General features: G+C 54.2%; 2 protein-coding genes across 2 annotated transcripts in view; one reads left to right on the top strand and one right to left on the bottom strand.

The window, feature by feature from the left end:
• Positions 1 to 9,156, bottom strand: part of VWCE (von Willebrand factor C and EGF domains) — a 31,051-nt gene extending 21,895 nt beyond the window's left edge. Inside the window, exons 1-7 of the mRNA XM_055581105.1 lie at positions 9,000 to 9,156; positions 6,194 to 6,288; positions 5,981 to 6,070; positions 5,510 to 5,638; positions 3,131 to 3,247; positions 1,088 to 1,204; positions 59 to 187 (exon numbers count right to left, since the gene is read on the bottom strand). Coding sequence (XP_055437080.1) covers positions 59 to 187; positions 1,088 to 1,204; positions 3,131 to 3,247; positions 5,510 to 5,638; positions 5,981 to 6,070; positions 6,194 to 6,288; positions 9,000 to 9,109 — 787 coding nt within the window. The 5' untranslated portion in view covers positions 9,110 to 9,156. The remainder of the gene's footprint in view (positions 1 to 58; positions 188 to 1,087; positions 1,205 to 3,130; positions 3,248 to 5,509; positions 5,639 to 5,980; positions 6,071 to 6,193; positions 6,289 to 8,999) is intronic.
• SDHAF2 (succinate dehydrogenase complex assembly factor 2) overlaps positions 1 to 13,189 on the top strand; it is a 188,821-nt gene that overhangs the window by 50,837 nt on the left and 124,795 nt on the right. The gene's annotated exons all lie outside the window — the stretch shown is intronic.

Below are 13,189 nucleotides of genomic sequence, written 5' to 3'. Positions count from 1 at the left end.
GGGCGGGGCCTAGAGCCGGGAGCGGGACCTAGAGCCGGGGGCGGGGCCAGGAGCTCACCTTCACAGGACACTCGGTCAGCCCGGAGCCGGAAGCCAGGTCGGCAAGTGCACAGGAAGCTGCCCACGGTGTTGTGGCAGGAATGGTGACAGACTCTTCTCTCCAGGGGCCTCCGACACTCGTTTACATCTGCGGGAGAGCCTCGCTACCGACGGCTGCCTTGTCGGGGCTACCAAGTTATCTTTCCTCCATCTCTTAGCCCAAAAGACCGGAGAAGTCTCCCTGCTGTGTTCTTATGGGGTCCTTCCCTGCCCCAGGGCGATGACGTGACTCAGATGTCTGGGAATGGGGCTGAAGTCTAGTGCTGGTCCCCTTGGAAGGTCTGTACATCCAGTAGGCATTTAATGGATGCACCAGTGACTCGCACTCCAGCACTGTGCAGCAGTGATTAAGTGCTGGCTGGTGGGGATGGGCCCCCATTAGGAATCTCGGCTCCAAACCCTCCACCATCCCAGTGTTGGGCATCGGGTGCTGTGGGCCCTTCTGAAAAAGAGTCTCCAAAAAAATCACTGCACTGCTCAGGGCAGGCTTCAGGACAAACACCCAACTTTGCTAGAACAAGGTCTTTTTTCAGGCCCATGGGACCCCACCTTCAACCCATGAGCCAAGCTCAAGCCAAACATGCCAATCCCTTTCTGGAAATTTCTGCTAATGGGCTGAGAAAACAGGGGTCTCCTTCTAAACCAGAGGAACCAAGACATAACGTGCTTTATTTACCAAGGGGAGCAAAGGCAGCCAAGAAAATGGGTGAGCAGAGAGGAATCCTTGGGGTGTATCTGGGAGAGGGTGGAAGAGAAACATAACAGCATGAAAGTGGCATGCGGCCAGGAAAAGTCCAAGACGGGGTCTTCCATCAGGAGCCATGCCAACCCCAGGGAAAGGCAGGCTCTGAGCAAAGGCTCAAGCACTTGCAGGCTCCAGGGAACCAAGGAGGTCCAGACTGTTGACCTTTCCCTGTCCCTGGGCTCACTCTGTCAGTCTTCCTGATTGGCAACCTAAGTATGAAGACAGCAGGGTCCCTGGCCTTACCTACACAGGAGTGCCGGTTGCCATGGAGATGGAAGCCAGTTCTACAGGAACACCTGTAGCTGCCAATGCTGTTTTTACATCTCTGCTGGCAGGGGGTCCCAAGGCATTCATCAGTGTCTGGAAGGGAACAGGACATGGCTGGAGCTCATTTCCCTGTGGGGTTTTGGAAACATACAGTCCTCTCTACCAACCTCTCTCATCACCATCTCCTACCTGACTCTTAACCCCTCTCCTTCTCAAAACCCACATCCAGTCTATCAACTCCTAAGTTCTCCGTGGACCAGCCCACTTCTCTCCACCCTCACTGCCATATCCTAGCCCAGGATAACCTTTGTCTCTGGTCTGGAGGATAACAACAGTGTTGTGTGTCTCTCTGCCTCTCCCTGTGCTCCTCCCAAGCTACCCTCTACACAGCCTCCAGGAAGTTCTGACGAACGGTACCTCTGATCAGGCCACTTTCTGCTTAAAATCTCTCCAAGGCTCCCACAAGTACTAATGCTGCACCATAGCTCACGAGCCCAGGGCTGCCTTTCCAAGCTCCCTCCTTCCCCCTCACCTTTACTTTGGCCTAAATTCTGGCCATTTTCCAAATGCACCATGCTCTTGTGGCCCTCCTCCTTTATACATGTTCTCCTATCTGCTTAGAATGTTTTCTCATCTTGTCTGGCTGGAAAACTCCTATTCATACCTCAAAACCCAGCTTCTATACCACCTCCCCTGTCAAAGCCTCACCAAGCCATTGTTTGAAATTAGGAAAAAACTGAAAATAACCTCTATATTCATCAATAAGAGAAGAGTTAGGAAACTATGAGATATTTGCACTGCAGAGCACCAAGCAGCAGTTGACACGAATAAAGCAAATCTGTTGACCCTGATGTGGAAATATCTTCAAGATGGACTGTTGAAGGGGGAAAAGCTGATGCAGCAATGACTAGATTCAGATCTCAACTCTAATATGATCTTGAGCAAATTAATTTCTTTAAACCTCACTATTCCTACCAGGAAAATGGAAATAAACAGTACCAACTTCATAGGACAATTCTGAGGATGAAATGAGAAAATGTGTGTTAAGTACTTAACATGGTGCCTGGGATACAGGAGTTGAATAACTATTAACCCCCCATACTCCCTGCATCTCTTATCCTTCTATCTCTATAAGGGAACATGTACTGGGGAGAGGCAGGCAGGGCACTCATCAGATTGATGACCAAGTGCTATTCAACTGCATTCTCTCCAAATTCATGTATGGAAGCCCTAACCCTCAATGTGATGGTATTACGAGGTGGGGTCTTTGGGAGGTAGATGATGTCTTGAGGGTGGGGCCCTCATGACGGGATTAGTGCCCTTAGAGCCATGAGGACCTCACTGAAGAACCTCACTGTTCTTCCCCTTCCATCAGGCAGGGCGCTGGAGGGCAGGATGTTTTCTTACTGGCTGTGTGTCTCCAGAGCCTGGCCCAGCACAGGGGCAGGTGGTGACTCTATCACAGCATGGCTTTGCACATGACACACCCCCGTGTGTCACAGCCCCGTCCCCTCAGCCCTCCCCCATGTCAGTGGCCTCCTCGCTCTGGTTAGTCTGCTCCGCCTGCCCCTGGCCCTTCCCTCTGCCTCTCCCTCCCCTACCCCCAACCCTGCAATGATGGCAGCAGCAGTTTCTACTGAGCCGTGGTCCAGAGCAAAGGCCTTAGGGTCAGACATGCAACCTGACTCCCCCTCCTCCTGCTGTCAGAATGGCCTTGGGCAAGCCTCATCCATAAAGTGAGGATGAGAACACCATCTCCTGGAACTTCCCTGTCAGTCCAGTGGTTAAGACTTTGTGTTCCCTGCTCGGGGAACTAAAGTCCCACATACCAAGAGGTGCAGGCAAAAAAAAAAAAAAAAAACAGAGAGCAGCATCTCACTTAGAGAACCGTGGTGAAGGTGACATGCAGTCATGCCTGGAAAGCACAGGATGGGCCTCGAAGGGCCTCGAGGTCCACATCAGAGTCTAAAAGTGGTGGCAACAGCAGGCAGCATCACTACCCCTCCCAGAGCCGCTCACCTTGGCAGCTGTGGCGGTCTGCGGACAGCTGCATGCCCGGCCCACACTCACACACGAACCCGCCTTCCGTGTTCACGCAGTGGCCCTCGCAAGAGGAGCTTAAACATTCATCGATGTCTGGAGAGAGAGGAAACACTCTTACATAGCTCACTCTGAACGTGTTTTGTTTATGGGCAGGGACTGCATCCCACAAGGACCCTGAGCCCACATGGGGCATGCCCCACTGCCACCCCAGGAAGAAAGAAGGCACTAGGTAAATCTTCTGGTTTTAGGGGCCCCCAGTCCAAGAAAGAAGAGGCCATGGGGCCAGGCCTCTTCTGACCCACACAGAACAGATAACGGGAGAGACTGGTTGAAATAGAACTATTTCCAACAGTTCCACCTGCAAGGCAACCCCAAAAAGGCCAGGGGAAGGGGCAGGAAGGTTGATTAAGTTCCCTTTAGGTCTTGTGGAGCACCGCTGGCGTGCAGTGGACCTGGAAGGGATCTGTCGAGGACACAAACGTGACTAAGACACAGTGCTGGCTCTCCAGACGGTTGCAGCCTGAGAACACAGGAGTCACGAGGCACATCCATGAGAGGCCAGTGTGGGGCAGGGGCTATGTATGTGTCCCACCAGGGACCGCCCCCCACAGCAGGTGTGTGATGGAGGAGACATGGGCTGAGAGGACCAGGTGGCATCAAGAAGGGGGCTGTCGAGTGGAGCTTCCAGGAAGCACAGGGAACACAGTGGAGGAGTGGGGAGGGGGGCAGTCTGGTGGGAGGCCAAGTGAGAGGTGGTGGGTTAAGGTTCAGCTGTGGGGCACAAAGGAGCCCCCAGGCTTCTGTCCAGGGGGAGCCAATATTACTTTAGGGAGGTTCAAGCCTGGGTGGGGGAGGGGGCTGAGAGACAGAAACCCCCCCCACCCAGCTTCAAAACATCCCTTCCTATCTCAGAACCATGAAGACCTACGAGGTCAGCTCCTCCCACTCCAGTCTACTCTGCCCACCTGAGTCTCCCTTCCACCCCCGGCCCCCATGCCTACTGGTCCCCTCCATTCTCCTTTCTTGCTCTTCCCATGGCAGGCACCTTTGGGACTATGCCCACTTCCTCTAAGACATCCACCCTGACTCACCCTATCCCACCCTGGTGACTCCCCTGCCCTGCACTTGCTTTGACATTGGTCTCTGGCTTTTCCTTAGTCCAGTTTGCCTCTGCAAGGAGAAATGTGTCTGGAAAGTACTTCAACCTTCCGGAAAAGGCGGGGAAGGGGGTGGGGGAGGAGTAAGCACCAAAACTCCTTCATGGGACCTTTGACCCAATAGTCTTCCTTCTGGAAATAATCAGAGAGGCTGACTAGAAGCCACATTACTACAGCATTATTCATAGCAGCCGAACACTGCAGACAAGCTAAGGATGGATAGCATAGAAGTAGGTACTTAGATTACAGTAGCCACATCTGCAGCCATTAAAAGTGATGTTGTAAGGACTACTAATATTTCCTGCTCACAGCACAAAGTGAGAAAAACAACGAACGAAAGTGATAGATAAGGTATGATCCCAATTTTATAAAACAGACAGAGAGGCATGCCTGACACACAGTCCCCCACACACAAGTACACATACAGACCCAGGGGACAAGGGCAGGAAAAAAAATAACTTCATTTTAGTAACACATATCTCTGGGTAGGAACTTCTGGGACATGTTTATTTTCACCTTTCTACCCTTCTTTTACTTTCCAAATGTTCCAAAATAAGTTATTTTTTATTTTTATATTCAGGGGAAGAAATGTTTATTTCCACAAAATGTTAAAAAGGCACAAGGGTGGGGGTGGGGGATGGCTTTCAAGCTCTCTGGAAAGACAAGTAAGAAGCTGGTCACAGTAGCATCTATGAGGAAGGTAACAGACTTGGCCTGTAGGAAATTTTTTGAATCATGAACAAATAATACTTTTACAAAATAACTACTGATTTCTTTTGCTTCATCGTTCAAATGTCACATTCTCGAGGGAGTCTTTTGCAGTCCAGCCCACCTCCAGCCCCAGTTCCCTGTGCCCCTGTGGGCCCTGGCACTGTGCACTCCTCCAGTGATGGTCCCATTAGGTGGGACTGTCACTGTCCTTACTCATCTCCCTGCACCATATCTTGAAGCAACATATGAGCAGAGACCGCCCGCATAACCCCAACCACAGGTCAGTTCCTGGTCCCTAAGACATGTTTGATAGGTATTTGTGGAATAGCCGAAGTGGCAGATTCCTCATGTTCAGCTGCCCACCTGCAGACTTCAGAGCTGCTCCTAGCTTGGCTTCACTCCAGCATATCCCGGGAGACTGGCCTTGGAGGACAGGGAGGAGACCCCCTTCCCACCCGCCCCTCCCTGCTGCTCCCAGGCCTCTCACCGGTACACCTGATGCCAACCGCTGTCTCGGTCATGGAGAAGCCCACGGGGCACACTCGGGCCACCTCCTGACAGCCGCCGTGGTTACAGGTGAGGTCACAGCCGTATTCCCCGCAGGGTCCGTGGGCTTCTGAAACAATCACCGCACCTGTGAGCATGCGCCATGCGGCAGTCCCAGCCGCCCCCCTCCCGGGGCCCCCCGCCCCGTTCCTCCTAAATTCTGTGGGGAAGGGGGCCCTGGAGGCAAACAGGACTGAGTTTAAATCCAGCTCTGCCACTTACTGGCCATGTAACCTTGGGCAAGCCACTAGCTTCTGCGCCTCAGTTTTCTCATCTACAAAATGGGAATGAGAATGCCTACCTCATAGGGTTGTTTGAAAATGATGCGCTAGGGCACAACTGCCCAGTGCCCGGCACAGTCTCAGTGTAAACAGAGCTCTTCCCATCAGCCAGGGCCCGCACCCCCAGTTACCTGGGCAGGTGGGCCCTTGCTCTCCGTCCTGGCAGGAACAGACATTGGGAGCGATGCAGATGCCACTCCCACAGCCAAAGGAGCAGAGGGCTGAGAAGAGAAACACAGGTGAGGGAGTCGGGGCTGGAGCCCCCCAAGTCTGCCCCTCAGGCCAGCCCAGGGAAGGCGCACCCTGCTGTGGAGGACGTTTGGGGCACAGGGACAGGCACTTACGAAGGGTGCAGTGCCCACTGCCCATGGAGGGCGCCCAGCCAGGGCAGCAGCCACTCCCGAATCCCGAGAGGCAGACGTGGGGGCCCAGCCGGCGTCTGCAAGAGGAGAGAGTACCTTCCATGTTCTGTCCTGGGGGTCGGGGGAGGATTCATCTCCTGGGCAGTGAAAGCCTCCCAGCCAGTCAGTAAGTCAGTCAACCAACACTTCTGGAAACCCCCACCTCCACCCTCAATGGACAATGAGAAGTTTCCAAAGAAAAATGACCCAGACGGTCTGTCCCTCCTGGAGGCAGGACAAAGACACAGTTGTAAGAGAACAGACACTAGCTGCCTGTAGATGCCTGCCTGCCACGTGGACACTTGCTCTGAGAGCGAGGAGGGCCCTCAGAGCTGAGAAGGGAAGACTGCAATGGAAGAAGAACCCCAGGGGCGGCAGCCTCAGGGCCTTTGCACTTGCAGTTTCCCCTATCAGGAGGGTTCTTCCCCAAACACACACACACACAGCACCCCCTTTCCTGTAAAAGTCTCTCTGCTCAAGTCACCTTCTCAGAGAGGCCCTACTTGTGCACCCTTACCTCACTTTATTCTGCTTCATAACACTTACTTCCTGGGACACTGAATTATTGGGTTGGACAAAAAGTTTGTTCCAGTTTTTCCATAACATCTTAAACTTTTTTGCCAACCCAATACTCCCTAGTTTGTTGACGTACTCATTCCCCGGCTCCCCTACCATACCCTGAGGACAGGGGCTTCATCTTTTTGCTCAACTCTGCACCAAGGGCAGCATCTGGCACATAGTAGGTGCTTAATCAATGGCAGTTGAGGGCAAGGTTGAGAAGGGATAACAAAAGAAGAGGGGGGAGATGGTGAAATGTCGGGAAGGGGGAGAGGGTGCTGGTGAGCTGCCCAAGGAAGTGAAGGGGAACCCAGTGTGCCCAAGGCTGGGTGAGGTGAGGCAGTCCAGCCATGAACAAGCCATTTCCTCCACCTTCAAGGGGCAGACAAGGAACCATGTATAGCAACAAGTGCCAGAATGTTACAGGCTAGGGAGGCCCAGGGAGCACAGGAGTGGTTTCCTCAACTGAGGCTGGAGAGAGAATGGGGGCAGCCGGTGAGAGTGGAGGAATGTTCCAGGCCGGAGCGGCATGCGCATGGGCCTGGAAAGGGTCAGAGGCGATGACAAGAACTGATTCTGGGCTGGGCAGAGGATGATGAAGTCCAGCCTAGTTTGAACTAGGAATCCTAGTCCAACAGAATAGGGACAAGAAATCTCCCCCAACAGTGTTCTACCCGAGACTGAAGACTGGTGGGAATATCCTGCCAGTCAGGCAGTCTTTGGGCTTCCCTGGTGGCTCGGGGGTAAAGAATCCACCTGCCAGTACAGGAGACACGGGCTCGATCCCTGGGTCAGGAAGATTCCCTGGAGAAGGAAATGGCACTCCACTCCAGTATTCTTGCCTGGAAAATCCCATGGACAGAGGAGCCTGGAGGGTTCCTCTGGGGCCTTTGGGACCCCAAAGAGCTGGACACGACTTAGGGACTAAACAACAGCAATAGGCAGTCTACAGAGCATCCATGATGTGCAGCAGACACTCGGGACATGGATGGAAAGACAGAGTCAGTCTGCTCTTCTGGAGAATAATCTGTGTCAAAAGTGACAAGTATTCTGGAAAGAGAAACTCTGGACACAGGGCAAAACAGAAACGTCTGCAGAAAACTGTCCCTGGAGCCTCCAAAAGCTTTTTCCCTCTCTGAAGTCATCGCACAGAAGGGGCCCTGGAAGGGGGTGGGGGGTGCGGCAGGGATGTCTCACCCGCTGCCCTCGCGGGAGCGATTATGGCAGCAGCCTGAGAAGGAGGCTCCTCAGATGGGGCTCTCAAAGGGACAGGGGGGCCACCAGAGCGGCGGATGGAAGGATGCCCGGGAGGCCACTGGAGCCTCATCCTCAGGTGGGCAGGGGCAGAGCGCCCCAAGGGGCCGAGGGCAGGCGGTGATGGGGAGACAGGTGGCAGGCAGCAAGGCTCTGACACGCCGGCGGAGCAGGGCGGATCTGAGCAGGAACTGGCGGTGGCTGCGGAACACACGTGCGAGTTGCGAGCCTGGCTGGGCCGCCCCACTGCGCGCCCCCCGCCCCCGAGGCCGTGGCCTCGGGCCAGGCCGCCCGCAGACACCGTGTTCCCTCGCTTTGAGCATCACGCACACACGCGCTCTGCCCGCGGCGACCCGGCCCTCCCAGGAGGAGACACGAGGGGAGGGAGACATCAATCGGGAAAGAGCAAAGGGACAAACACCCCACCCCCGCCCGCGTGCACACACTGGCAGAAACCGAAACAACCTAGAGAGACCCCGGCGGTTCCAAGGTTCACGGCGGGCACGGAGCCTGGATACAGGCAAAGCCCCCAGCCGCGGAGCGGTCAGCGCCGCGGGGCAGGCCAGGCACTGCCTAGGCAGAGCCACGGACACGTTTGGGAGCGAAAAGCCCGCCAGTCCGAAGACTAGCTGGTATGTCCCCGGCCCCCTGGCCAGGGATCCGCGCTCCACGGTACTCAGAAGGGCTCACCTAGCGTCGGGGTCTCCGGTCCCCCCGCCAGATCCCAGTCAGGACAGCCCCGGCCAGGGGCGCAGGACGGCCACCCGCCCGGACCACAAGCTGCTGTCCCTTTGTCCCGACCTCCCGGGCTCGCCCGCGCTGACAGTGCCACGGGAGGGTGCCGGGACCCGCGGCTCCGGGACGCCCCTCCGCGCCTCCCGGCTCCGCGCCGGTAGCGCTCCGCAGAAGGCGCAGGGGAGGGGTGCGGGGCACTTACCTCTCAGCCCCGAAGTGCCCCGGCGTCTTCCTCCCGGTGTAGCCGCGGGCCGGGGTGCCCGGCAGCAGGAGCGCGACGCAGGCGGCCCGGAGGAGCAGTCCGGCCCACATGACCGGCGGCGGCGGGTCCCCCCGGCTCGGCTGGGCTCCGGCGCCGCGCGCGGGGGAGGGGGCTGCGAGCCCTCGCCCCTCCTCCTGGCGCCGCGGGGAGCGAACCAGCGAGCCCCGAGCTGGCACGCGGAGCCGAGCAGGGGGGCTGGGGACGCCGAGAGAAGGCGCCGGGGGCCGCGAGGGGACGCGGCGTACGGCTGGGGGGTCTCTCGCACCTCGAAACGAAACACACAAAAGGCAGCGGCGCCCGCCGGCCCGCCGGTGGCCTCCCGGGGAGGCGCGGAGCCCGGGGCGGGGGCAAAGATCAGGGACCCCTGGGGGCGGGGTTTCGTCCTCGGCCCACACCCCCTGCCCGGGTTTGGGAGTCGGCTTCCTGCGAAGGGCTGTGGGCGTGAGACGGAGGCCGGGGGAGGAAAGAGACTCCGGGAAAAAGGCTGGAGGCTGCGCGCCCCGGGAATTGCTGGTCGAGATGGAGCCCGAGATACCTGTGTTGTACGAGAAGGTGGGACGCTGGGCCCTTTCGCTGCTGGGCACTTCTAGGCTAGCCCCCAGCCTACCAGCAGGTTTGCACCCTAAGCCTCCCTGGGTGCGCCAGTCAGTAGGTTCCCCTGCTCCCTGATTGGGGGCGCTAGCGGCTCTTGAACCCACAGACTCCCCTTGTCCCCTTCAGCAGCTGCCCCAGGCCAATCAAGAGATGGTAGGCAGGAGGGTGGTGAGCAGGTGGTGGACGTAAATCAGAATCATCCAGCTGGGAGAAAGCTGAAAGGCTGACTAAATTCTACTTTCAGCTTTGGGCAGGAAACTCCAATCAGTCCAGCTTTTACTTAAGCACTTGTGGGGATGAAGGTCTCACTACCTATCAGAAGGCAGCCCAATCCAATTTTGAGTAACTCCCATTTGTTGGGAAGTGTTTTTCCTTCCCAGCTAAATTACCCCACCCCCACCCCCACCCCTCGTGCCTTTGGTTCTGCCTGTGCAGTAGCCTTTCCACTGGCGACCTCAGCCTGTCACTAAAGTCCTTAACATTGGTGGCCACAAGTGAACACGGTGCCAACAGTGGTCTGGATTCTTGCCTCCTCCCTTCCAGATGCCATACTTCTATTAACACAGCCTGATATTACTTGGCCTTTTTGACAACCCAATGATGCTGTCAGTTCCTTACATAAGATTTACAGTAAAGGAAAGCCTCCGGTGCTCTTTGTTGTCATGTCTTTTTGTCCTTATTGAACACAAACTGCTAAGCCAATCTCCTTACCTGAACCTGTGTGGCTGAGTTTTTGCAGGTGTTCAATTTAGGGTGGTAACCTCACCCTGCTGGAGAAGGAAATGGCAACCCAGTCCAGTATTCCTGCCTGGGAAATCCCATGGACAGAGGAGCCAGGCTACAGTCCATGGAGTCGCAGAAGAGTTGGCCATGACTTAGTGACTACATAAGCTCAACGTGTTAGTTTGACCCATCTGAGCAACACGTTTTCAGCTAATAGGTTGCCAACATACTCTGTATTGGAAATGAATGCTACTTCCATACTTACGTCCATTCTGAGTCCTGAGGACCCTGAGTCTTAGGGCATCTTTCCTTTATGTTAAACATCCAAAGGTGTACTTCCCCCTCTGCCGTTCAGACTGCATTCCTCACTACCACTCACAAAGTGCTTCGATGCCCAATGTCAGTGGCCACATAGTCAGAAATCTAGCCCTGAAATCATTCTTTAAAAAATATTTATTTGGCTGCGCTGTGTCTTAGTTGTGGAGTGTGGGATCTAGTTCCCTGACCAGGGATGGAACCCGGGCTCCCTACCTTGGGGGTATGGAATCTTAGCCACTGGACCACCAAGGGAATCCCATAGCCCTGAATTATTAAATAGGGATAAACAGAAAACTCTTCCTTCATTCGAACCTGCAAAATCTATCACACCACCATCCTTATCATTCCTATCTAGACCACCATCAGTGTCAAATAGGTGCTCTGTCTTCCTGGATCTAGAAGCTACCCACAAATTCTCAACACATTTGCACAGGACAGTTGTTTTTTTTTACATACATGTCACCCTTCATGCCATTTTCTCCCATGCTCCAGCACACCTCAGCTACCTCCTTTCTGAATTTGACTACTTTATGGAGTTCCGGCCCCTCCGTCTCACCCTGTAAGTCTGGCAGACTTGGGTCAGTGGGCAGCCACAATGACCGAGATGTAACTGTGTATAAAGAAAATCCTTACCTACCCTCAACAGAAGCCCAGGATATTTAAATCTGTAAATTCCGACTGGTGAATTTTGAAAGAAACTTTCTAAATAGCCTGACATTTCTTTCATTTCCTGTTTCTTTGACCTTATGGCATTCACCTTGCTCATCATACCAAGTTCACTTCTTCAGTTTCGTTTTCACTATTTTCTGTTTGTTTTGTGTTTTGGTTTGTGTGACCTCGAAGCTTCGCAAACTTTGGACCCGGAGAGCTGCTCACTTAAAATCATTCATCCTCAAGGACGAGTTTGGGCCCATATGGTTCCTCAGTATTTCCTCACCAGTTCTGTGGCTTGTGGCTGCTCAGTAACAAAAGGGACCCTCCACGGAGGGTGGAGGATTCAAGTTGTTGTTGGCTGTAGAAAGGAGGCCTCTGGCTTGTGACCCTTCCAAATGGTCATGTGATGAGTCAGTGTTTCTATTATTCTCCCAAAGGTCCGTTCGTGCAGAGGCCGGAGTGAGGCGAGCTCATCAGCGCCTACATGGAGAGGAGCCATTCCAGCTGGCTGCAGCAAAGCTCCAAAGGCAACCTTTCACCCCGGGAGAGGTGATTAATGGTTTTAAGAGGGGATGTGGGAGTGTGGCAGCAGGATGTCAGTTTCTAAAGGATTGCTGGAATTCAATCCGGAGTGAATATACCCGAGATTGTAGGAAACAAAAAGCTGCACGCTCTCTGGTTTCCAAAGTCAAGACTGAAGCCCCCGGTAAGTGACAACCTTCTCCTGAACACGGCAGGTCTCTGCAGCTGCAGGTCAAACCACTGAGAAGCACCAGAATAATAACCCTGCCACATTCTGTTATTCTCCCATCTAGGATTAAATTTTTTAAATAATCACAATCTGGAGGCCTTTGCCTGCCTGCCTCATTAAAGCTGGTCTCTGGCATGGGGGCAGGCGTTTTCAATTCAAACCATGACTTGAAGAATTCAAATCACAGTGTTGAGTTTCAAGTTCAAACTGTGGTTTTTGAGAGATGATTATTTTTTCCCTTAAGACCCTTATCCTCCACCCTCAGAAACCCCAGGAGAGTAAGGGGAAAAGAACTGTAATGAAACTTAAGGAATGCCTCCAGGGAAGGAAACTTACTCCCAAAGACCCCCAAAGCAGAGATGCTTCTTTGCTCTTTTCCTTTTAAGCTAGAATCTCCCAAAACCACAGTTTGAACTTGAAACCACAATTTTCCTGACACTGTATCAAAGGCTGGTCTTAAAGGAGCCAGCCAATATGCCTGGGATCAACCCTGCTCCACTGTTGGGACAGAGCAGCCTTTATTCCCACTGGATCACTGGTGGAAACGTGGGCCCGGACACTCTGACCCACTGAGCCGAAAGAAGACCGGCTCTGTTTGCTGAACAGAAGGGTGAACCCCAAATGTGCCCTACTCCTGTATTTTCAAACCTAAGGCACCAAAGGTTTACTCAATGAAACCAGAGGAAATAAAATCTGAATCCAAAGGGCATGTGGCAACAGGAAGCTGGGAGGAGTGTGAGGAGCAGTGCCTAGGGGGCTAGTTGGCTGAATGCTGCACATACAGCTGGCTGAAAATGACGTCAGGAGAGGCAGCCCAAGCAGCATTACTAACAGAGGCCACTGGGAATAGAAGGATGACTGGAGTCAAAGGCAACCCAAGACAGCTGAATTTCAAAAACCTGACTCCCTTCATCCCTGGGATCCCACCAAGATCGATCATATGACAAAGGAGAGGTACAGAGGACACTTCTCTACCTGAAAGGAATGTTCCAGCAGCCAGGACAAGGGGCCGCTGCAATGGCTGTGAAGGAGAGAATGGCACCTGCAGCACCCTGGGCACAGAGCACCTGGGGTGCCGGAGAGCCAAGCA

This window comes from Bubalus kerabau, chromosome 5 (assembly GCF_029407905.1).
Source record: "Bubalus kerabau isolate K-KA32 ecotype Philippines breed swamp buffalo chromosome 5, PCC_UOA_SB_1v2, whole genome shotgun sequence".
Lineage (NCBI taxonomy): Eukaryota > Metazoa > Chordata > Mammalia > Artiodactyla > Bovidae > Bubalus > Bubalus kerabau.
Note: the sequence above shows the minus strand (reverse complement) of the source record. Positions and strands in the feature narration are given on the sequence as shown.